The 24,821-nt window shown below is 37.3% G+C and overlaps 1 protein-coding gene across 4 annotated transcripts in view; it reads left to right on the top strand.

The window, feature by feature from the left end:
• Window positions 1–2,209: 2,209 nt before the first annotated feature.
• LOC110455018 overlaps window positions 2,210–24,821 on the top strand; it is a 32,916-nt gene continuing 10,304 nt past the window's right edge. The window contains exons 1-7 of one of the 4 annotated variants that reach the window (XM_021504897.1): window positions 2,211–2,482; window positions 6,782–6,967; window positions 11,399–11,537; window positions 12,606–12,692; window positions 17,389–18,907; window positions 20,103–21,175; window positions 23,909–24,019. In XM_021504897.1, coding sequence (XP_021360572.1) covers window positions 11,453–11,537; window positions 12,606–12,692; window positions 17,389–18,907; window positions 20,103–21,175; window positions 23,909–24,019 — 2,875 coding nt within the window. In that variant the 5' untranslated portion in view covers window positions 2,211–2,482; window positions 6,782–6,967; window positions 11,399–11,452. The other 3 variants (XM_021504899.1, XM_021504900.1, XM_021504896.1) reach the window with 3 other exon arrangements.

Below are 24,821 nucleotides of genomic sequence, written 5' to 3'. Positions count from 1 at the left end.
TTTTATCGGCAAAATTTAAAATGTGTTTAGAGGCATTTATCAAAGTGTCAGTGTAACCGGTGTATACATATTAAACCATGGAATTACATTATTGCTATCTTAGTCCGTGATTAAACCCCTATTTTAGATAAAAAAAAATGTATGTTAATAAGATTCTTTTGTCCAAAGGGTGTCACATCCGCCACCCCTGATATTTTCGATCTTGAGCAAATATTTACAACTTTCAGTTTAGTTGGCTGGGCATGAAAACAATGGTGAGGAAAACTCAAAGCAAGTATAAAATTACTATAAAGCAGACAGTTTGGAAGGGTAGAAAGAAATCACGACTCACTTCTTTCTAGTTTTGCGTACTTTATGTAAAGTGAATCACGACTAATTTATGTCATCTTCATATAATGGCATATATAGACTCCTATCATCGACTTTCGTATTGCTCTACTATACGATTTTTTGAAATATCAACTTGGGGCAGGTTCGGTCCATGCAACATGTAAAAAGTCATGAAATTGGCGGTGATATCTTATGGGCGGCCGTTTTAGGATAAAATACATAAACTACTTAAGTGCAAAAACTTTGGCACTTAAGTGCAAAAAAACCAAATGACCATTATGTACTTTTTAAACTTAAGCGTAAAAGATTTCCACTTAAGTGTAAAAAAATATATTTCCACTTAAGTGCAAAAAACACGGAGAGATTTCCACAAGAATTTCACCCACCGAAGTCATTTTCGACTGTTCCAACATTTGTATTTCTGTATACTGTTTTTTTCTGCTCTCCGCCAGGCTACACTTCGAAAATACATGTACTATGAATTAATTACTACAAACAATTTTACATTATTCCCGTTCCCATTTTCTGGTGTGTACGATATTGCATCAAATTAATATTAATGAAAATAACGCCATTCGCAGACGAAGCAGTATATCTTCGTTATTCTTTCCTTTTGTCAAAAAACAATTACAATAGGATGACATCTCGATTATGAACATGTTTGTGTACTTCAATGAATTTTGGCATCCCAGCACGCTAATTTGTGTTAATTTATTAACCACGAACCGTTGGGAAATGTCACCGATATCACTGGAAAGCAGCGGGGATTTTGTGGATACTTTGCGCCTGGACCGGTCCCATTCGATTTATAAGACAAGTTACAACGAAAAAAATACACCCGAAGCGGCGTTTTCTTTGGCGTGTACGTACGATACTACAAATCACGTGGATTACATTGCATATAAAACTGTATATTTTTAAAAAGCAGCATGGACAATGTATGCAATTTTAATACAAATGGAGAGATATTGAGAAATGGAAACACATAGAATTTTGCTAGCAGGAACTATCTGGAGGGTTTGACCACTGGTAAAGTAGTTGGCAGTGATGACAGAGCGCTTCTTGCACATTCTGATGGCAAAGCATTTATCTGTATTAAAGCTCATCTGTGATTTAGACTCCCACTTTGGTAGATTTGAGAGGTCATCTGGAAGTTGTGAAGAATCGTTTTTGTTGTGTATAGTTCTGAAAAGCAGACGGCAATCATCAGCAAAGAGGTGAACATTTGATTGTACACAGTTTGGTAAATTATTTATAAAGAGCAGAGACGTATATATTACATATTTGTTATTGAGAAGAAGTCGTTGGAAGATTTTAACATATTTGACCCAGAGACGTGATACGTCTCTGATTTGACCCCTGTGACCTTGAAAGTTGGTCAAGGTCATTCATTTGAACCCACTTGGTAGCCCACCATCCCAGCATGCTACAGGCCCAATATCAGTGCCCTGGGCCTTTTGGTTATTGAGAAGATGTTGTTTGAAGATTTTAAGACAGTTGACCCCTGTGACCTTGAAAGTGGGTCAATGTCATTCATTTGAACAAACTTGGTAGCCCTTCATCCCAGCATGCTACAAGCCCAATATCAGTACCCTGGGCATTTTGGTTATTGAGAAGAAGTCGTTTGAAGATTTTAAGACATTTGACCCCTGTGACCTTGAAAGTAGGTCAATGTCATTCATCCCAGCATGCTACTGGCCAAATATCAGCAACCTGGGCCGCTTGGTTATTCAGAAGAAGTTGATTTAAGTGAAAAGTTGACGCCGGACGGACGACGGACGCCGCACCATGCCATAAGCTCACTTGGCCCCTTCGGGCCAGTTGAGCTAAACATTGTAGGATTTAAAAAATCACCAAAACAGAGACCTAAAGTAAATTTAGGTCTATGACCAAAACCACAAACATTCGGAACACGTGACAACCCAAAACCAGAAAACTTCCGATTGACCTAGTCTCGTTCAACCAGACCCTTCTTGCCTGAGCTAGCTACGCCGAACAGAGAAGCGTCTGGTTGAACGAGACTACGATTAACCCGGAAAATCCCCAATCATTAAGTATGAGGGAAAGAAGATGGTTGTTCTCCGATTTGATCATCTCTGTTATCATGACGTGATTTCCTGATTGCCATTGCTATATTTTGGTGTTTTTATCCGTAAGTTGCTATTTTGATTCCTTATCTTCACATTTCTTCTAAGGTTTTGATTTTTGTAAATCGTGTTATCCTAAGGAATCTTCTCGATTGACAGTTGTTCTGCCATCGGGTCGTGACCAACTTTTCGTCAACTTTACATTCATAAGGTTCGGGTATAGGGGGTACTTTTCTACACAAAAACAAGTTAACTTGGGGATTAAATGCTAAAGACGAAATTGATGAGATATAACAATGAAGTTGAATCACATAGGACATATCTGTTAGAAAAGAATGTTACCTACTGTCGAGATAAAACAAAAACATTACGGGTGTCTAAATATTTGCGTGGGACTGTGTTCGAGTACTGGAACTTTTCAATACACAAATGACAAAACAAAAGTGTGGGAATCCAGAAAAACAAATAACTCACAGGTAAGCAAACGTTATAATTTAGTGATACTGTATCGCTAATTTTAAAAAATGCAACAATAATAGTTATTGGGGGTATTAATGAAACTTATGATAACCAGCATAATGAAGTTATGAATATTCCACAAATCAATAATTGTAGTGGCTTAAATACCCATAGAGAAGTAAGAGACGAGTATGATCGAACCGCATTCAAATTCAAATAGAGCGTGGAGACTTCTTGAATTCCAGATTGTGTCGCTTACCCTAGTGTACATAGTGGAAAGAAACGGACAATGGAAGGGTAGTAACATTATTTCCTATCTTCAACAGCCTTAACCTTGGAAAAATGAACATTAAGGTCACATGCTTATCAGTAGTTAATGTTGCTGACAGCGGGTTAGTGAAATTGTTTCGCTACCAAACACGTCTGTATATATATCAGGAATTTTAACTGTACAAAAATATAATCAACACACTAAAAATCGTTAGTGTGAACGAACTTTTAACTCTTAAAACTTGTCACCAACAAATATGCGCATACCATAAAGTATCGATGACAACAAGATATAGGACAGTCTCACAAGTCGAAGACTTACAACGACTGGAAGAACAGTGCGAATAATATGAAAATCAATATCTTGAAAACGAAAGTAAGACATGATAAGGCTGTGCATCTGCCTATATACCACAAAACAAATTATTTTTAAATGTCCTAAGGAATTATTCGACCGGAAAATTGTCTATCAAAGTCACTTTTAAGTATTCTTTTTTAACACCGTATAATCAACAATATTGCCCATAGTTTACATCTACCAGCTATATGGAATAACATGAAAAAAGTAAGTCTATGTTTGTATTGGAATATAAACATACAATTTGTTAGCAAATACAAATGTTGCCTGTGCTGATTCCAGTAAATTTAAATGAAATAAATGATGATAGGGTAAAGTGACAGTGAGTCGGACACCTCCTCTGTTAAAACTCAAATTGCTTTCGTTCTATACAACCTACCATAGTCTACGTTTTTCTCTTTCAAATGCTTTTCATTGTTTTACTTAACTTTCTTGTGTTGTAAGGGCACCTTGACTTCATTTTCGTAGGAACTTAAGCAGAAATTGTCATGTATTACAAAATCTTATTTCACCGTAGTTAGCTTGTGTTATTGGAACCATCATCTATTATTTCAAGGTATGATTTACGTACGTTACTGTTTCAGAGTTGTCTTCATCTTACTAACATTATAATTTAATTTTATGTAAATGAATAGTCTATTAATGTTGGCCATCTTTATATAATTCGTGTAGTTTTCAATTTTACTAGATCCGATATTATACTCGCCAAGATAGAAAATTACAACGAACCTGGGAGAGGATAGGGACTGTCGGAGTAGAAACTGACACCACATGACATGGTGTATTATTATATACATTATCACTAAGGTGAAATAGGCGTAAAACAAAGCACGCTTTATTGCAGTGGGTACATTATTGGTAATAAAGCTGCAAAATAATAATTTCTGACCAATGAACACATTTTACACAACACAGATCTATATTTATACACATTAAACAAAGTAAAAGTTTCAATTACAAATTAACGGAAACCATTATGTATATATTCTCTGTTGTGAGTTCATATCAGGTCAACTAGTTCTGATTTTGCCGGACCTTTCCCACGTCCACTTCCCTTATTAGTAACGGCAAGTGCTTTTGCTGCTCTTTTCTTTTCACGTTCTAAATGTTTTTCAATCTTAATTTGTTCTTGTATAATTTTTAATTCATACGCTTTCTTCCGTTGGTCAAATATCTCATCTGGTGTATTTACAAAATATTCCTGTGCTGGTCTTTTCTTTGGTAATTTGGGTAACGGAAACAGTTCATTGGCGACTGAAGAGGCTGATGACGACAGAGCTTGTTGTACTGGCGGTATAGGAAGTTTCGGAGAAACAGACAATGATTTGGACAGCGTGGATGGCAATGAGGAGATGGGCAACGAGGCTGGAAGTGGTGGCGGCAAGGAAGAGATGGGTATCATTGATTGAAGCATCGGGGGTGAGGAAGAGATGGGCATCATAGATGGAAGCATTGGGGGGTGATGAAGAGATGGGCATCATAGCTGGAAGTGGCGGCGGCGAGGTAGAGATGGGCATACAAGATACAGAAATTGATGCAGCAGAGTTATATACTTTGTTATAGTAATGCTTCCATGTTTGAAATAGAGGATCGTTTTGTAGTTTGGAATTCGATACCAGCGCAGTGTGATACTGTAAAAACCCATGTAATTTGCACACTTTTTTTTTCAGAAATTTAATACCCAAAGTGGGGGGTGGGTAAAATACACAGGTATAGAAAATTTCAAGTTTTTTCAGGAAAAGATTCTGGGAGATCGCCATCTTGGATTATCTCCCTTGGTACACGGAACTCTTAAGACAAATGACAATCAACAAATTTGTTTATGTCAAACATTAATAAAAGATACAGTTGATACATAATGTGTTGTTATCTGAGTTTATGTGAAAAGTATTATTAAATAGGTAACCGTTACAAAGATAGTTTAGCCAAATTCCTATGCCAGAAAATCGCCGATCAACTTACGACATTAAGTTTCGACATCTCGGTGTGTTTCCCCATACTATTACGAAAATGAAGTTGTTCAATTTAAGCTCCGTTCCATGTAAGTTCTGTTAGTTTTTTTTCAAATCGCCTATGCGTATAGCATGGTTTTTTTCCGGCTCACTTTTATGTTAATCTCGCGTCTAACATTACGTAAACACGTGATTGATAATAACCTCGTGAATTATTTCCATATTTATTAAATGAAGCATCGTAAAAATAGTCTGCTTAAACTATTTTCCTTGGACTAGATTTGAAGAGGATGTATTGATTGTCCACGCTTCTAGTATAAACATATTTTTTATAATCCCTTTTCAGTCAAATCAGTCTGTAGTTATGACAATGCAGTAGGTCTTCGTAATTCACGCCACGTGTTGGTGAGTGAAAAAAAAAAAACACGGTCCGTCGATCGCGACTGCAAATTATTTCAATTAGTAGAGCTATTGTTAATGAGTAATCACAGTAATAGTGTTAGCTAATTACTGAATTGTAATTTTTATTGACTGTAGTGTTGAGAAGTGACAATAATTTACGCTGAAGCATGCGATCCTACCTGGCCTATTGCCCGGGACCAGACCATATCGGTGAAATTATTGCCTCCGGTTAACTTACCTGTAAATGTCGCAAAACCAGCAGTCATGACCACATATGACCAATTTTAAAAAATGTGTGGCCAAAAAATATCGCCAAACCACGGACTTAGGTAATCTAATTCCGTGGCCAAACTGAACTGTGACATGGCCTGGTTTGAAGTGACATAACCCAAGCCACCATGATGAGCCCTTCTCACTGATTGTAATTATGATCAATAAAAGCTATCTAATTATGTCTTTCACCAGGAGATATGCACCAGCGGTTACTAAACATCGAATTACTTATTAATTGATATGTTTTTGTAAGCAAGTAAATGTTTTATGTAAAATATTGCTAAAATGAATTGATGTATGCCGATATGCGCACACGTGTGTGTCAAGTGTGATCAGATAATTCAAAGAAAACAAGCAACAAAATACACATTTTACGTAGTTTCTTCTTGGTTTTAAATACAATTTTACATCAATGAAAAAAAATTCATAGAAATATATTTTAAAAAAAAATATTCAGAGATCGATTTTCGGAGCATGAACAACGTTTTTTTTCCAGATTTTTTGGGTGCGCAAAATATTCGAGTAGAAGCTTTTTCCCGATTTTCAGCCCCAAATGTACCTGCGCAAATTACACAGGTGCGCAAATTACATGGGTTTTTACGATATTTTAGTTTCTGGTCAGATGTTAATGTACTTTCCACTACTTCCAGAGCCTGGTTTGGTGTACACTCCGCGGTTTCTTTCTGACAAGACTCTGAAAAGCTAGAATCAAGGAGCAAATCACCGAACGGATCAATCACTCATGGCAGGTTAAAGTGACGTTCCAGATCAAGAGGAACAGACAATGTCACCGATGACACATTGTCTGTGGCTACACGCGTAGATGTTTCATTCAGGTTGTGTTGAAATACTAGATGAAACTGACTTGGTTACGTTGTCGCATGATTCTTCAGACTGTGTCTGAACACAACCTTCGTGTGGTCCATACGCCTCATCAGGTATAGCGTCAGGATTGAATGGATAGATCCCCGTAGCTACAAACCCGTTCCGTATAGTTTTCGGTGTCATTGCAGCTTGCCATGCTATATTGAATAGCCGTAGGAACTGTTTGTGGCCAACTGCAACCCCTGTGCTTTTAACAAAGTCATTCTGCTTTGAAAGTTCAACAAATACAACATTGTTGTGTGACTTGTGTCCGTGGCATATAAGTAGCTGAGGTCTGGCCGGACCGATATTCTTCAAAAACGTTTCTGTGAACCAAAGTTTGGCAATTCCATCTTTGGTCCATCCTGAATCAGACACATCTGACGGATTGTATGTCGTATCCCTCCAGTTTCCTTACTGTTTTCCCCGGAATAACAAAATGTGGAGGAATGTATCCACCATAGATATTGCCGCATGCAATTACCGTTACCAGTTCACGAGAAGTAGATGCTTTGCCGTGTATGGCCTTCGCACCCTTCTTTGCAATCACTTTACTTGGTTTGTGAGACAAACTTACCCCCGTTTCATCCCTGTTCCAGATTCTACCTGGATTGTTTTGAAATTTGACATCTGCACAATTTCCCCAATTCGAAAAAAAATAAACGCATGCGGTTGCGTGACATCGCGTCATGGCGAACAGTTGCGCTTGCCTAAGGAGTTCTGAGCGAAAATCCTTCGTGCCTCCGTTTAACCCATCTCCACCACATGTCGGATGGTTTTGCCCGTCTAAGTGAAATATTCCGGGTGTTTGCCATAGAACCTGCAAACCTTAAGAAGTTTGACTTGCTAAAGCCTATCCCCATATCTGCCCTTTGTACTGCACACTTTATCATTTCCTTCTCGTCCTCAATACTAAACAAGGCCTTTTTTCCCTCTAATGGGCTCCATCCTGGATCCTACCAGATATGCGATCCGATAGTGTTGATCTAGGTACAGAAAATTTCTTAGCAGCCTTTCTTATACCCATTCCGTTTTTTACGTCGTCTGTAAAAAAATAAAATAACGCAATGCACACATTTTTATTTTATTTTTTAATAATCAAACTTCCAGTAGACCGTGAGTCGTAACAAGTCTGGTTAATATATCTGTCTTTCGTAATTCGTTGTGATTCTTTCAATGTACACTACATTGTCATCGTTACAGTTAAACCCAATTGAAACATTTTGCATTGGGCCTTTCTTTTTTGAAAACTTTGAAATGGGTTGCTTTGCTTTCAAGTAACAAAGTCCCGTTATAAGGTCCTCACGAAATAATTTGTGAAGAACTGATATAGGCAACTCTTTTTGTGAGCTCTTTATCAGCGTATATTGCGAGTGCGCATGCATCCTTGGTGTTCTTTCTCCAATTGACAGTAGTGGACGATACCTATAGGCACCTAGAGATCCCCAGTGATGCATGCCAACAGCATAAATATTTCTCAGTATAATGTTTTTCATCACGCTGAAATATTCAATTTTCAGAAAACTAATTTTCATTATACTTTTTTTTTCAAACACCAGTCTAGCTACAACAAACGATCTAGCTGAAGTCAATTAGACAATATAAATGAAACATGATGTTGAGTCGGTCAGGGGTCGACTTAATATCAATTTAACACATTTTAGTGTCCGACTCAATATCAAATTGGGTACTTTTGTTTAAACTTGAAAAACAAAACACCAGTTAGAATATGCTTTAAAATGTCTAGAAAATAACGTTATTCTAACATATTTATTTATTTTCAGTATGTTCTTTTCTCTTCATGCAAGAGCCTTAACAAATTACAGCCGTATCATTACGATTGAAACTGAACACTTCTTACTTGGGTTAGCTCAAAATTCCCGCTGATTGGACTTCTCTGGTACCGTGTTGAAAAAGACAGGAAGGGCATTAGTAACCAAAGAAAGATAACTCTATGTTCACAAGAAGCTTGTCGAAGCATAGCTACAGGGAAAGACCGGATTGTGAGGAAAGAAAAACACGTAAAACAACACAGAAAGTGTCCGACTTTATATCGTGTCCGACTCACTGTCACTTTACCCTAATTATAATTAAATAAATATATATTGAAATACCTCCAATTTCAAATGAAACATTTAATAATTTATTTTTGCATTACATTTGCTCTGTTTAATACTTGTTTTCTGTACATAATATTCATAGCCATAAATTTGGATAATACATTGCAGATAACCTAAGTAGAGGATTGAAGTGACAGAAAGAACTAAAATTTTAAGACCAAAAATATGAAGAGTAATCCCAAAATACTTTTTCGTTTTATTTTTTACTATTAAAGGTTATTTAGAGATGGGAATCTGATGATACTTTTAAGTCCTCCCCTCAAAATCTAAATCCCATTGAAGACTACTGGGTTGTCACAAAAACATGGGTAGGGCCAAGTTTGCTGAAACACTTCCAAGTTTTATTTTTAGTCTTGTATACTATTCAATATTAACTGACTCAAGTATTGTATTACATTTATTATGTAGTGTTTTTAACTGTAATTATATTAAACACTGTATGTAAATATATATACCTAATAATGTTGCTGTTAAATATGCAAATTCTTCCATTATTCCTTATTGATAATTAACTTGAAATCAATAGTGATATTGGGGACACAAATACTTGACTCATGGACTTATATGGACTTGCCCACATTACGAAATCATGTCACTATTTTGCTTAGTAATGTGACTTATATTTCAACCACAGACTGATCAGTTTCCAATATTTCCCATATTAAGATTAAATGCACACATGTGAACCTGTGATGTGACTAACGTAGGATCTTTCCCTACCTTTCGTGCAGAACATAGAAATCTACAAGGAGGATGGAGAGTTTTTAGTGTTTTTTTTTTGAAAAACTTATAACACTTCTGTTAAAGAGCTGTTAGACTAAGATGTGGCCCTGTATAACCATATTGTATTAAAAGGACATTTAGACTAATATATGGCTCAGTATGACTTTTAAGGGCTGTTACAAGATACATGTATTGGAAAACTGATATATCACAATACAGATGCGTATCGCATTGTATCACAACACAGAAATGAAATTTCTCTGTGTCACAATATATTTACACATTTTGATTATGACAACAACATATGCCACTAAGTGGGGCTGGGGAATAAGCGTATACCATATAAGTGTATATATATATATTCTACCATATAAGTGTATACATATATAGTTTTTAGGTCATCTGACCCAAAGGGTTAGGATGACCTATAGTCATCGTGCTTCGTCCGTCATCGTCTGCCGTGCGCTGTCCGTAAACTTTCAACATTTTAAACTTCTTCTCAAGTTCCACCGGTGGGATTGAGCTGAAACTTGCCTGAGATAGTCCTGACCAAGTGTTGTTATTTTTCGGGTCGGTCCAAAATCCAAGATGGTCGTTATGGCCACCATCTTGAAAAACACATTTTAAATTTCTCCAGTTCCACTGGTGCCATTGAGCTAAAAATTGGTGAAGATGTTTAGGAAAGGAAGTCGACAAAGTTTTGTCATCTTAGTCCTGTCAAAACTTCAATATGGCAGCCATTGTGGCCGTTTTGTAACATGATTGCGCAATCATGGTTTTCCTAAACAACACCTATTTTAAACTTCTTCTCAAGTTTCACCAGTGGTATTGAGCTGAAACTTGCCTGAAATGATCCTNGCAGCCATCTTAATAAACACATTTTAAACTTTTCTCCAGTTCCACTGGTGCCATTGAGCTAAACATTGGTGGGGATGTTAAGGAAAGGAAGCCGATGAAGTGTTGTTATTTTTCAGCCTCGTCAAAACTCAATATGGCAGCCATGGTGGCAATTTTGTAACATGATTGCACAATCATGGTTTTCCTAAACAACACCTATTTTAAACTTCTTCTCAAGTTCCACCAGTGGAATGATCCTGAGATGGTCCTGACCAAGTGTTGTTATTTTTCGGGTCGGTGCAAAATCCAAGATGGCCACCATGACTGCCATCTTGAAAAACACATTTTAAACTTCTTCTCAACTTCCCACCAGTGGGATTGATAATATTTCATTGAAAGTTGAAAAGTAACCATTCTCCCTGCTCAGTCTTTGTAGTCAGATGACCGTTTAGGCCCATGGGCCTCTTGCTTTTTTTTTTTTTTTAGTCAGTTGTAGACTAAGTAATGCAGCTAAGCTCATGTAACTTTGCATGCATGTATATGTGCCTTGATGAGAATAGCATATTTTACAGCATTTTTATAGCCTTCACCTTTCACCTTGACCTCTTACCTTTATTGCAGTCATGTTACTAAACATGCTAATGTGTTTTCACCATTACAACCTAATTTACAGTTGGTTTGTGACCTTTGGTTTTGACATATTTTATTTTTCTCTATTTTTAGTCCTAGAAATACATCTGAATTATATGGAATAAAACTTAAAATCAAGCCATCAAAATGAGTGGGCCCTCATCTACTGTTGGAAGAGTGGACCGTCTTACATCACAAGTTGAAGATGATGCCATGCCTGATGCCTGTGGAAGTAAGACTTTGAACTTAGTGTACTTAATTAGAACATTTAGAACCTGTGATGGAAACTACATGTATTAAAGTGGCTTTAAGATGAAATATGTCCATTTAATAATATTACATGCACTTCTAAATAAAGTTTATTAATTATTTTTCTTCTGAGAAACAGTTTCTGTGGTCAGTATATTATAATGTTCAAAGCTATACTTGTACAAGAATATGTCGCTGAGTAATGGATCTATTATTAAGGATAACATCATTACTGTTAAATTCTATTGTCATTTCAAAGGAAAAAAAATAAACAATGCATTTTGTCGATCTGTATGTGTTTTGAAAAAGCAGGGATGCATTTGTATAAAGAAAAAGTAGTGAAATCAGAATGATTTACTCTCTTTTAAAGTCACCTGAACTTTATCTCAAGTGACCTATTGCTATCCGTCTTCATCCTTTGTCGTGCGTCATGCATTAACATTTTACATTTTCAACTTAAGCAGGAATACTGTCGAAGGGATTTCATTGATATTTCATGGGAATGTTACTGATATCTCCCCGACCAAGTGTTGTTATTTTTCGGGTCATTAAGAAATCCAATATGGCTGGATAAACTATCTCAAACTAAAATTCAAGATCTAATGGGCTAATTTAACTGAACTTGGTAGGAATGATAGACTCATGGTCCTGACAAAGTGTTGCTATTTTTCCGGTAATTCAGAAATCCAATATGGCCACCAAGGCCGCTATTTTTAAAAACTATTTCAAACCTAAAGTCCAGTTCTAATAGGCCGATTTATCTGAAACTCAGGTTAGGAATGATCAACTCATGGTTCTGACAAACTTAACTTAACATTATGCTTCACCTTTTTTTACTCAAATTGGTAGGGATGATTCACATCATTATCTCCACTTTATATTTCAACATCAAAAATAAATACGGTAAGACTCTGGTGACCGTTAAGGCCCATGAGCCTTTTTTTTGAAAAAAAATCCCAAAAAATGTATGTCAGCAATAAATTCCCCATAAATACCTAGAACAAAGAAATGCAGTATTATCTGAACAGTCGGGTTAACCTTCATTTTTCAGGACCTCCTCCATTTATGAACAGTCCCGACTGGAGGACTGAAACCGGTGGAAACTCCTCACCCTGTCCCTCCACTAAAGGAGAATCTGGTACATATGCATATTTAAAAAAATTATCAACATATTAACTTATAACAGCTAAGCTAATCGAGTCATTATTGTAACAACTTAAACCTTAGATGAGACACATATTTCTTTAGAATTTTGATGCCAGACCTCATGATCAAGAATTCCACTGATATGTGAAAGATGGCTCTGTAATATGATGAGTTTGAGAAGGCATGTAATTTAACAACAAATCATCAGTATATTGCAATAATTAATCTTGAATATCTCTCAATTCAGTTGCATCAGTTGTCATTGAAAGATTTGATTTCAGTTCAGTTCCCACTTGCTCAAAAGTCACACCTCCAAGACTCAATTATCACACCTTCAAGCTTCAATAGTCACAACTCTCAAACGCAAGTCACACCTCCAAGCTCTATTCACACATCCAGGCTTCAATAGTCACACATCCCAACTTTCTGGCCTCAATAGTTGCACCTCTCCACTCAGAATTCACACCTTCTGGCCTCAATAGCATCACCTCCCAACTCAGAAGTCAAACCTTCTGGCCTCAATAGTCACACCTTCGGGCCTCAATAGTCACACCTTCTGGCCTCAATAGTCACACTTTCTGGCCTCAATAGTCACACCTTCTGGCCTCAATAGTCACACCTTTTGGCCTCAATAGTCACACCCTCTAGCCTCAATAGTCACACCTTCTGGCCTCAATAGTCAAACCTTCTGGCCTCAATAGTCATACCTTCTGGCCTCAATAGTCACACTTTCTGGCCTCAATAGTCACATATTCTGGCCTCAATAGTCAAACCTTTTGGCCTCAATAGTCACACCCTCTGGCCTCAATAGTCACACCTTCTGGCCTCAATAGTCAAACCTTCTGGCCTCAATAGTCACACCTTCTGGCCTCAATAGTCACACCTTTTGGCCTCAATAGTTACATATTCTGGCCTCAATAGTTCCATATTCTGGCCTCAATAGTCACACCCTCTGGCCTCAATAATTACACATTTTCTGGCTTCAATTGTCACATTTTCTGGCTTCAATTGTCACACTTTCTGGTCTCAATAGACTTCTGGCCTCAATAGTCACACCTTCTGGCCTCAATAGTAACATCTTCTGGCCTCAATAGTCACACCTTCTGGCCTCAATAGTAACACCTTCTGGCCTCAATAGTAACACCTTCTGGCCTCAATAGTTACATATTCTGGCCTCAATAGTTACATATTCTTTACATATTCTGGCCTCAATTGTTACATATTCTGGCCTCAATAGTTACATATTCTGGCCTCAATAGTTACATATTCTGGCCTCAATAGTTACATATTCTGGCTTCAATAGTTACATATTCTGGCTTCAATAGTTACACATTCTGGCCTCAATAGTTACATATTCTGGCCTCAATAGTTACATAGTATTGCCTCAATAGTTACATATTCTGGCCTAAATAGTTACATATTCTGGCCTCAATAGTGACATATTCTGGCTTCAATAGTTACACATTCTGGCCTCAATAGTTACATATTATGGCCTCAATAGTTACATATTCTGGCATCAATAGTTACATATTCTGGCTTCAAAAGTTACATATTCTGGCCTCAATAGTTACATATTCTGGCCTCAATAGTTACATATTCTGGCTTCAAAAGTTACATATTCTGGCCTCAATAGTTATATATTCTGGCCTCAATAGTTACACCTTCTGGCCTCAATAGTAACATATTCTGGCCTCAATAGTTACATATTCTGGCCTCAATAGTAACACCTTCTGGCCTCAATAGTCACACCTTCTGGCCTCAATATTTACATATTCTGGCCTCAATAGTTACATATTCTGGCCTCAATAGTTACATATTCTGGCTTCATTAGTGACATATTCTGGCCTCAATAGTTTCATATTCTGGCCTCAATAGTTACACATTCTGGCCTCAATAGTTACACCTTCTGGCCTCAATAGTAACATATTCTGGCCTCAATAGTTACATATTCTGGCTTCAATAGTTACATATTCTGGCCTCAATAGTTACATATTCTGGCCTCAATAGTTACATATTCTGGCCTCAATAGTTACATATTCTGGCCTCAATAGTTACATATTCTGGCCTCAATAGTTACATATTCTGGCCTCAATAGTTACATATTCTGGCCTCAATAGTTACATATTCTGGCCTCAATAGTTACATATTCTGGCCTCAATAGTTACATATTCTGGCCTCAATAGTTACATATTCTGGCCTCAATAGTTACATATTCTGGCCTCAATAGTTACATATTCTGGCCTCAATAGTTACATATTCTGGCCTCAATAGTTACATATTCTGGCCTCAATAGTTACATATTCTGGCCTCAATAGTTACATATTCTGGCCTCAATAGTTACACATTCTGGCCTCAATAGACACATTTTCTGGCTTCAATAGTCACACTTTCTAGCCTCAATAGACTTCTGGCCTCAATAGTTACACTTTCTGGCCTCAATAGTCACACCTTCCCACTCAGACGTCACACCTTCTGGTCTAAATAGCATCACCTCCTAACTCAGAAGTCACATTTTTTGGCTTCAATTGTCACACTTTCTGGCCTCAATAGACACATTTTCTGGCTTCAATTGTCACAATTTCTGGTTTCAATAGTCACACTTTCTGGCCTCAATAGACTGCTGGCTCAATAGCCACACTTTCTGGTCTCAATAGTCACACCTTCTGGCCTCAATAGACTTCTGGCTTCAATAGTCACACTTTCTGGCCTCAATAGACTTCCGGATTCAATAGTCACACTTTCTGGTCACAAAAGACATCTGGCTTCAATAGTCACACTTTCTGGCCTCAACAGACTTCTGGCTTCAATAGTCAAACTTTCTGGCCTCAATAGACATCTGGCTTCAATAGTCACACCTTCTGGCCTCAATAGACTTCCGGATTCAATAGTCACACTTTCTGGTCACAAAAGACATCTGGCTTCAATAGTCACACTTTCTGGCCTCAACAGACTTCTGGCTTCAATAGTCAAACTTTCTGGCCTCAATAGACATCTGGCTTCAATAGTCAAACCTTCTGACCTCTGAATAGACTTCCGGATTCAATGGTCACACTTTCTGGCTTCAATAGTCGCACTTTCTGACCTCATTAGACTTCTGGGTTCAATAGACACACTTTCTGGCCTCTATAGTCACACTTTCTGGCCTCAATATACTTCTGGTTTCAATAGTCAGTGACTATTAGTCACACCTCCTAGACTTGATAGTCACCATTGTTTTGTGCAATGAATCTTGAATTTAAGAATGAGTGATGTGAAAAGAGTACTTGAGAGGAAATGAAAAGTGATCTGATATTAGATTGGCAAAAATTAATAATGAGCAATTAGCTGCATTCAGACTTTCATATACTAGCATATGTATTCTGTTGCTTATCTAAAAATTCAAAAGAATCATCATATGGCACATTCATATTAGAGAAATACACCTTTAAGTATAACAATTCTTAAATTTAGTGTAAGGAGATATGGAGATGTTTGAGTGGTGCAGTGGATAGGGCACTCTTCTTTCACAAAGACGGTCATGAACATGATAAGATATTGGGTCACCTGCTCAACCATGTGGGTTTTCCCTGTGTTCTTCTTTCCCCTCCCACATTAAGACAGACCCTGCATGCTAACATCTGTGCCAAAAATATGATTAATTGGTGTAAAGTGAATAAAGTTTGTAGAGTTTCTTAACTTCTCAGGTGACTGGTTTATTAGCACACCTGGTTCTCTTTTGGTCTATTAGCACACCTGCTGTGGTGCAGCGTCCGTCGTCAGCTTTTTCTTTAAAACCTATCTTCTCCTAAACGCCAGAGAGGATTTCAACCAAATTTAGTCTGAAGCATCACTAGGGGAGGGCAATCATTTCTTAAATAAATGAGGTTGGTTTGACCCCTGAGGCCAGGGGGGGGCGGGGCGCTGAAGGGGAACTTAGCTAAATTTGCTTTAAAACGCCATCCTTAATGCCAGAGAAGATTTCAACCAAATTTGCTCTGAAACTTCATTGGGGGAGGGCAATCATTTCCTAAACAAATGAGACTGGTTCGACCCCTGGGGCTAGGAAGACCGGGCCACAAAGAGGAAAATTATCTAATACTTTGCTTTAAGACGCTGATATCCCCTAATTGCCTGAGTGGATTGTATAAAATTTTGTCAAAAACATTATTGAGGAAGAACAAACATTTCTTAATTGAATGAGGTTGATTTGACCCCTGCGGTACTGAGAAATGGTACAGCTAGATTATCATATTCTATGGTGTAGTTTTCATAAATTGTTAAAAATTGGTTTCTAGGTTTATAAAAGCTTATAGTTGAATGAAAATTATTGTCTAATTATACCCTGTAATATGACATATTACTTATTTCAAAATCTGTTAACATGGCAACTAAATGGAGGCCTCTGATTAGTTGAAAGTCAAATATTGTGGTCCCAGTTGGGTTAGAACGTTAACATAGATCTTGTCTGGTTTTGAGGAAATTTCATACAAAGATGTACTAATGCATTCAGTTGTATTGACTTAAATACAAAACCAGGTGAGCGATACAAGTCCAATGGACCTCTTGTTATATTGGTTACATTGTAGCCCTAACACAATCACACTTACAGTTACAAATGTATGAGAACAACTTGTATAACATGTTTTAGGGCTGTAATTGAAAGAACGCTTCAGCTGATCATGTTAAAATAGTTTGTATTATTATTTCAGTTTTAAGAGGAACTGGGCAAGTACATGAGACAAGTGAAGGAAGTTCTGGTGGTAGTGAACAGATTCCATCAGGAAGAAGCCAGGACTATTCACCACATATTCCACCACCAGGATCCCAGATCAATGACTTGTTTGAAAAGTTTATGGAAAACTACTCTTTTCACCATCGTTATTCCAGTTCTGAAATAAAAGTATTCCGGCAAAGGTTGCAAATAGTCAAGAAACACTTTGAGCGTTTACCTGATGAATTTAAAGCAGCTTACTATGATGTCATGGTTCTGTATAGTGAAGATGACAGAGCTGAAGCTGAATCATTATGTCAAAGTCTCAAAGATTTAAGTCTTGAAAATGGAAAGCGTGTGAAGGCAATTTTATATGATGCCATGGATTTTGCCAATGCCAAACGCAGAATGTTTGGAAGTTTGGAAGTAGCTTTTGAGCGTTGCACTTTTGCATTTGTGTACCTGACTAAACAGTTCTGTAAGTGCGAGTGGTCCCAGATAGCAAGTGAAGAATGTCTAATGGAAGCAATTTACAACAAGGACAAACGTTGGTGTGTTGTGCCAGTGTATACAGTGCAACGTACAAAAGCAGATTTCCGCATTCCTATGGGTCTAAACTCACTGAAAGGGGTTAACTTTTACAATAACGATGACTTTTACCGTCGAGGATTACAGAGTTTGATTGGTGGCAAGATCCACAAGAGGGAGGATAATGAGGAAAAGCTGTTTATTGAGCAATACAAACATGCACTTGAATGGGAAGAGAAAGTAAAAATGGAGACACAACGAAGACAAAAGAAGCTTGAGGAAGCTGAACATCCGAAGTCATATCCTCCTTCAAGCTCAAGCAGGATAGAAGGATCTCGCTTACATCAAATGTCATATGACCAAGAATCATCGGAGTTGTTGGAGAACTTGGATAAACAAATGCAAAGTGATGTTGATTCTGGTGTCTTTACTGCAGGACAATTTCCTCCAAAAACAGATTTAAATAGATCATTGTCAAATTTTCAGTCTGAGAGTTCTGCGTCCGGATACCCATCTGGAAGCAGATCTTGGGGTCCGGAAGGTGACCAATCTGACTCATTCATGTCGTACAGCATGGATGAACAAAAGTCAGTGACAACAGACATTAGTCAAGGTAGTAACGATTCTAGTTTACAAGCAGACATGGCCTTTTCTCAACAGATTCCTAGAATGCAATTAGGCATGCATGGGAAGGAGGCAGTGGCAAAGACGTATTTGTCAGAAAGTGAAATGTTTGATGAGGCAACAGGAGGAAAACCTGACCTAGACAAAGATGGGAAGGTGGTGGTACATCACATCCACACGCATACACACATCTATCCAGATAAGAAATCTGAAAAGTCAAAGAAGAGTGTTGTCAACATTTATGGGGCAGAAAATGTAGTGATTGGAGACCACAACACTGTTGTTGAGGGTGGTACTCCACTCAATCCTGCTCCTTCTGACAACGGTCCAGGGGCGGGTGCTAACTCAAGGAAGAAACCTAACTGGTAAGCTCAATCAACTTGTACTTTTATCATGAACATTTTCATGTTTGAAAAAAAATGCTGATTTCATTAATTTGTGATTATGTAAATCAAGAAAATAAATCCTGACAATAAAACCGCATGCCATTTGTATTTATATACCAGTGTTGCCCCAATTGTAGGTTGACATGAATATTTGTCTGAGAAATTTGCGATTGTCAAAGAGCTTCCTACATATACAGGTTTATGATATTATTGTGATACTTTCTCAGAAGGTAAACAAGTGATCATGTCAACCTGTAACTGTGGACTCTAGTTTAGTTTTATCTTTAGAATTTACTGAATTCGCCACTTTGGCTTCCAGGGGTAAACATTTTGAGGTTGTAAAATGGAAAGATACAAATATATTCATTTGATGTTGCTGAAGTTTCTGTAATGGACAAACAAGAAACCAGTGGCCAACTGTTAACACAATAAATGCCCCAAGGTCAATATTTCTTCCTTTCTGATTAAGGTCTTTTTTTCAAAATTCTGATTCCCTTTTCCATAGTCATGCATGTGGCCAATACATGTACCCAGGTACATCACTATGGTTTTAACAAAAACAGATTTTTTTCTTTACCCTGACTTTTTTATCTGATAAATATGCATAATGTATAATTTCCTTTCTAGTGCTTATTTTGAACATTCACCATCTGTTTTACCATATTTCAAAATAAAATCGCTGTTGAAAATGAATTTTAAATGTGCTTATTAAAAGTGATTTGGTCTCCAGGGCTAATCGTTTCTTTCCTCCTGATACTGTGTTGTAGGCAGTTCATCTGAATTCTAAACTTGTTTAAATCTTCCAATTACGTATATGAAAATATATGACATTAGTTTGTTTATTTTCAGATAATGTGATTTTAAATTGGGCCTCTATTAACTTTAACATTAATATAAGATATTTGTGATCATAAACGAAATTCTCATATAAATGAATTTATAATCTTTTTCGTCACCTGAGTTATTCAGGTGACATATTGTAGTTACCTTTGTTTCCCTGTTGCTCCACTCAGCAGTTATTTGTAGGAAGTTTTTTTACTCAGTAGTACGTAATATTCAGTTTGGTTCAGGTGACTGCCCATGGGCCTCTTGTCAGAGTCACAAATATCTAAATCATAAAAAACCCAAACCTTAATTGTAGAAATTCAATTTAAATAAAAACTTGCTGTTTCAGTGATCGAGGTGAGAGTCCATCCATGTCTAGTCCAAAGTCTATGGAGGGTGCTAGTCGACCATCTATGGAAGGTCCTAATCGACCATCTATGGAGGGTGCTAGTCGACAATCCATAGATGGTCATCCATCGTCAATGCCGTCGGAGATTCATAATACAACCACGAAAATGCCTGGTTCTCCGAATGAGGAATTTAACATTGAAGGAAATCTGATGGACACTCGGGAAAAGACAGAGATGTCAGTGAGCTCCAACAGGCAAACAAGTACAGGGGCTAGTAAAACTTATTACAACCCCGGGACAGCTGAAAAGGCCCCTGCAAGTTTTCCGTCAACAAAAGTGGCAGCAAGTGTGCCATCAACAAAAGTGGCAGCATGTGTGCCATCAACAAAAGTGGCAGCAAGTGTGCCATCAACAATTGTGGCTGCAACAGCTCAATCAACAGATGTGGCACCAAATATTCCATCAGCAAATGTTGCTGTAAATATTCCATCAAAAAAGGTTGGAGAAAATACAGGTAACAGCACTCGCAGTATGGAAAACGTTTCAAGTACAACTTCATTTGCTGTAAATTGTGCTTCAACAGTTTCAGTTTCAAACACTAATTCTGAACATACCCAACCTGGACCAAATATTTCCAGTGCCTCAGGCACTGGCTTAGTGCCTGCATCTAATGTAAAAAAAACTACACCAAAGCCGAAACGTGACAATCCAACGGTAAATCTGCCAAAAAGGCCGATTGTCTTTTCCGTGAAAAGTGCAAAGCCTCAAGCCATGGCAACGGTAATGCCATTACAAAATCAGCAAACAACCAGTTCCAGTGACATCGAGTTCAGAAACGATTTTGGCCATTCATTAGCTTCCAGTCAGTGCCAGCGAAATAATCAGACAGAACAGAAAGAAATATTTCAGGGTCACAATACGCATGTGAAAACACCTGTATCAAGGGACTCGGAAGACGAAGATGAAACAGAAGTAAAACAAGTGGCTAGTGTCTCTCCACAAAATCATATGGACGTGGAGCCTGACTGCCAAAACGAAAATGAAACTTTCCTTAAGAGCTACAGTCGCGCAGGTAGGTCCCATTCCTGACTTATTGTGGTAGTTATTGACATATTAACATGTCGTTGTTACAGACAGGTGGTATCATACAGATGTGGTATAGATATTTGGTATTTTTAGATAGGTGATATCATACAGATTTGGTATAGATATTTGGTAGTTCTAGACAGGTGGTATCAAACAGATGTGGAATAGAGCTTGGTAGTTATAGACTTGAGGTACAGATGGTACAGGGTGTAGGCAGGTGGTAGTTTTAGACATGGCAGTTATGGACAGGAGGTACTTATGGATAGGTTGTAGTTATAGATACTGTAGGTGGTATTTATAGACAGTTGGTAGTTATTGATAGGTAGACAGGTGGTAGTTGTAGACATGTGGTATTTGTAGACAGTTGGTTGTTCATAAACAGTAGTTCTAGACAGGTGGTATCAAATAGATGTGGAATAGATATTTGGTAGTTCTAGACAGGTGGTATCATACAGATGTGGTATAGATATTTGGTAGTTCTACACAGGTGGTATCATACAGATGTGGTATAGATATTTGATATTTTTAGATAGGTGATATCATACAGATGTGGTATAGATATTTGGTAGTTCTAGAGAGGTGGTATCAAATAGATGTGGTATAGATATTTAGTAGTTCTAGACAGGAGGTATCAAATAGATGTGGTATATATATGGGTAGTTCTAGATACGTGGTATCAAATAGATGTGGTATAGATATTTGGTAGTTCTAGATAGGTGGTATCAAACAGATGTGGTATAGATATTTGGTAGTTCTAGAGAGGTGGTATCAAATAGATGTGGTATAGATATTTAGTAGTTCTAGACAGGAGGTATCAAATAGATGTGGTATATATATGGGTAGTTCTAGATATGTGGTATCAAATAGATGTGGTATAGATATTTGGTAGTTCTAGTCAGGTGGTATCAAATAGATGTGGTATAGATATTTAGTAGTTCTAGACAGGAGGTATCAAATAGATGTGGTATATATATGGGTAGTTCTAGATACGTGGTATCAAATAGATGTGGTATAGATATTTGGTAGTTCTAGTCAGGTGGTATCAAATAGATGTGGTATAGATATTTAGTAGTTCTAGACAGGAGGTATCAAATAGATGTGGTATATATATGGGTAGTTCTAGATACGTGGTATCAAATAGATGTGGTATAGATATTTGGTAGTTCTAGACAGGCGGTATCAAATAGATGTGGTATAGATATTTGGTAGTTCTAGTCAGGTGGTATCAAATAGATGTGGTATAGATATTTGGTAGTTCTAGATAGGTGGTATCAAACAGATGTGGTATAGATATTTGGTAGTTCTAGACAGGAGGTATCAAATAGATGTGGTATATATATGGGTAGTTCTAGATATGTGGTATCAAATAGATGTGGTATAGATATTTGGTAGTTCTAGACAGGTGGCATCATACAGATGTGGTATAGATATTTGGTAGTTCTAGACAGGTGGTATCAAACAGATGTGGAATAGACCTTGGTAGTTATAGACTTGAGGTACAGATGGTACAGGTTGTAGGCAGGTGGTAGTTTTAGACATGGCAGTTATGGACAGGAGGTACTTATGGATAGGTTGTAGTTATAGATACTGTAGGTGGTATTTATAGACAGTTGGTAGTTATTGATAGGTAGACAGGTGGTAGTTGTAGACATGTGGTATTTGTAGACAGTTGGTTGTTCATAAACAAGTGCCAGTAATGGACAGGTGGTAGTTATGGATAGGTGGTAGTGATAGATACTGTAATTTATAGTTATGGACAGGTGGTAGTTATGGACAGGCGGTAGTTATAGATAGGTGGTAGTTATAGACAGTTGGTAGTTATGGATAGGTGGTAGTCATACACAGGTGGTAGTTATAGACAGGTGGTAGTTATAGACAGGTGGTAGTTATAGATAGGTGGTAGTTATGGATAGGTGGTAGTCATAGACAGGTGGTAGTTATACACAGGTGGTAGTTATACACAGGTGGTAGTTATACATAGGTGGTAGTTATAGATACTGTAATTTGTAGTTATAGACATGGTAGTCATAGACAGGTGGTAGTTATAGACAGGTGGTAGTTATACACAGGTGGTAGATATAGACAGGAGGTAGTTATAGACAGTTGGTAGTAATGGATAGGGGGTAGTCATACACAGGAGGTAGTTATAGATACTGAAATTTGTAGTTATAGACGTGGTAGTCATAGACAGGTGGGAGTTATAGATAGGTGGAAGTTATGGACAGGGGGTAGCCATACACAGGAGGGAGGTATAGATACTGTAATTTGTAGTTATAGACAGTTGGTAGTTATGGATAGGGGGTAGTTATAGACAGGTGGTAGTTATAGATACTGTAGGTTGTAGTTATAGATACTGTAGGTTGTAGTTATGGACAAGTGGTAGTAATGGATAGGTGGTAGTCATACACAGGTGGTAGTTATAGACAGGTTGACAGGTGGTAGTTATGGACAGGTGGTAGTTATAGATAGGTGGTAGTTATGGACAGGTGGTAGTCATACACAGGTGGTAGTTATAGATAGGTGGTAGTTATAGATACGTGGTAGTTAAATATAGTTATACAGTTATATTTCTATCACAGGCTTGACAGACACTGACCATGATGACCAGGCAGTAGTTAAATACAGTTGACAGTTATAATTCTATCACAGGCTTGACAGACACTGACCATGATGACCAGGTAGCAGTTAAATACAGTTGACAGTTATATTTCTATCACAGGCTTGACAGACACTGACCATGATGACCAGGCAGTATCCAAAGTGTTGGAAATGGGATTCCCAGAAATGGAGATAAAAGCAGCTCTAACATCTCTCCAGAGCTGTGCTCCAGGTATGTAATTTCCATTGTGTACATAATGGTTGGCTGCATGGTCATTGTGTCTTAGGCAGCAGTTCAACATGTACAATGTGCAAACAAAAGATAATGTGCTATATCTAATAGTTTACTTGCAAATGTTTCTATTTGGATAATTTTGAGGTAAGTTTGGTAAAGATAATTGAATGTTTTATAATATTTTTAATTTGATACAGCAGGGTTGTGCAGTTGACAGGAATCCAATATACCTAGATATTTCTATATTTTTTAGTTTGTCGGTTATAAATAATAATTTCTTGTTATCAATAGTATGTTTTTCAGTATACTGGTACATGTACATGTATATGAATTTTGTTACTTTATATTTCTACATCTACCATTTTAAGGGAGGTTTGGGGAATATAGTGTTACCGATGTCCATACAGATTTAGGATCATCCCTTACCAAGTTCCTTTCTTAACAGATTTTGATCAAAATTGAACTTTCTGATATAATTATGCAAAGGTCAAATACAAGAACACCTAGCTCAAATGGATTTGTCCAATGAATTCATTGAATTGACATTACTAGCACTCCTACTAACAAATTCTGATCAAATGTTTCACAAATACACTGTATCAAAATACTTTGAATGCTATCAATATCAGGAATGATAGTTCAAGGCCATTGTCACCATTACTATATATAGAATTTTTTCAAAATTAACACTATAGGCAACGGCATTTGTGTTTTACAAACACTTTTTGTTTTAACACATGATGTACTGTGTTACCCAGTGAACATACCCATGTCATATTTTTTTGCATATTAGCCCATG

Source organism: Mizuhopecten yessoensis, unplaced genomic scaffold (genome assembly GCF_002113885.1).
Source record: "Mizuhopecten yessoensis strain PY_sf001 unplaced genomic scaffold, ASM211388v2 scaffold8123, whole genome shotgun sequence".
Lineage (NCBI taxonomy): Eukaryota > Metazoa > Mollusca > Bivalvia > Pectinida > Pectinidae > Mizuhopecten > Mizuhopecten yessoensis.
Note: the sequence above shows the minus strand (reverse complement) of the source record. Positions and strands in the feature narration are given on the sequence as shown.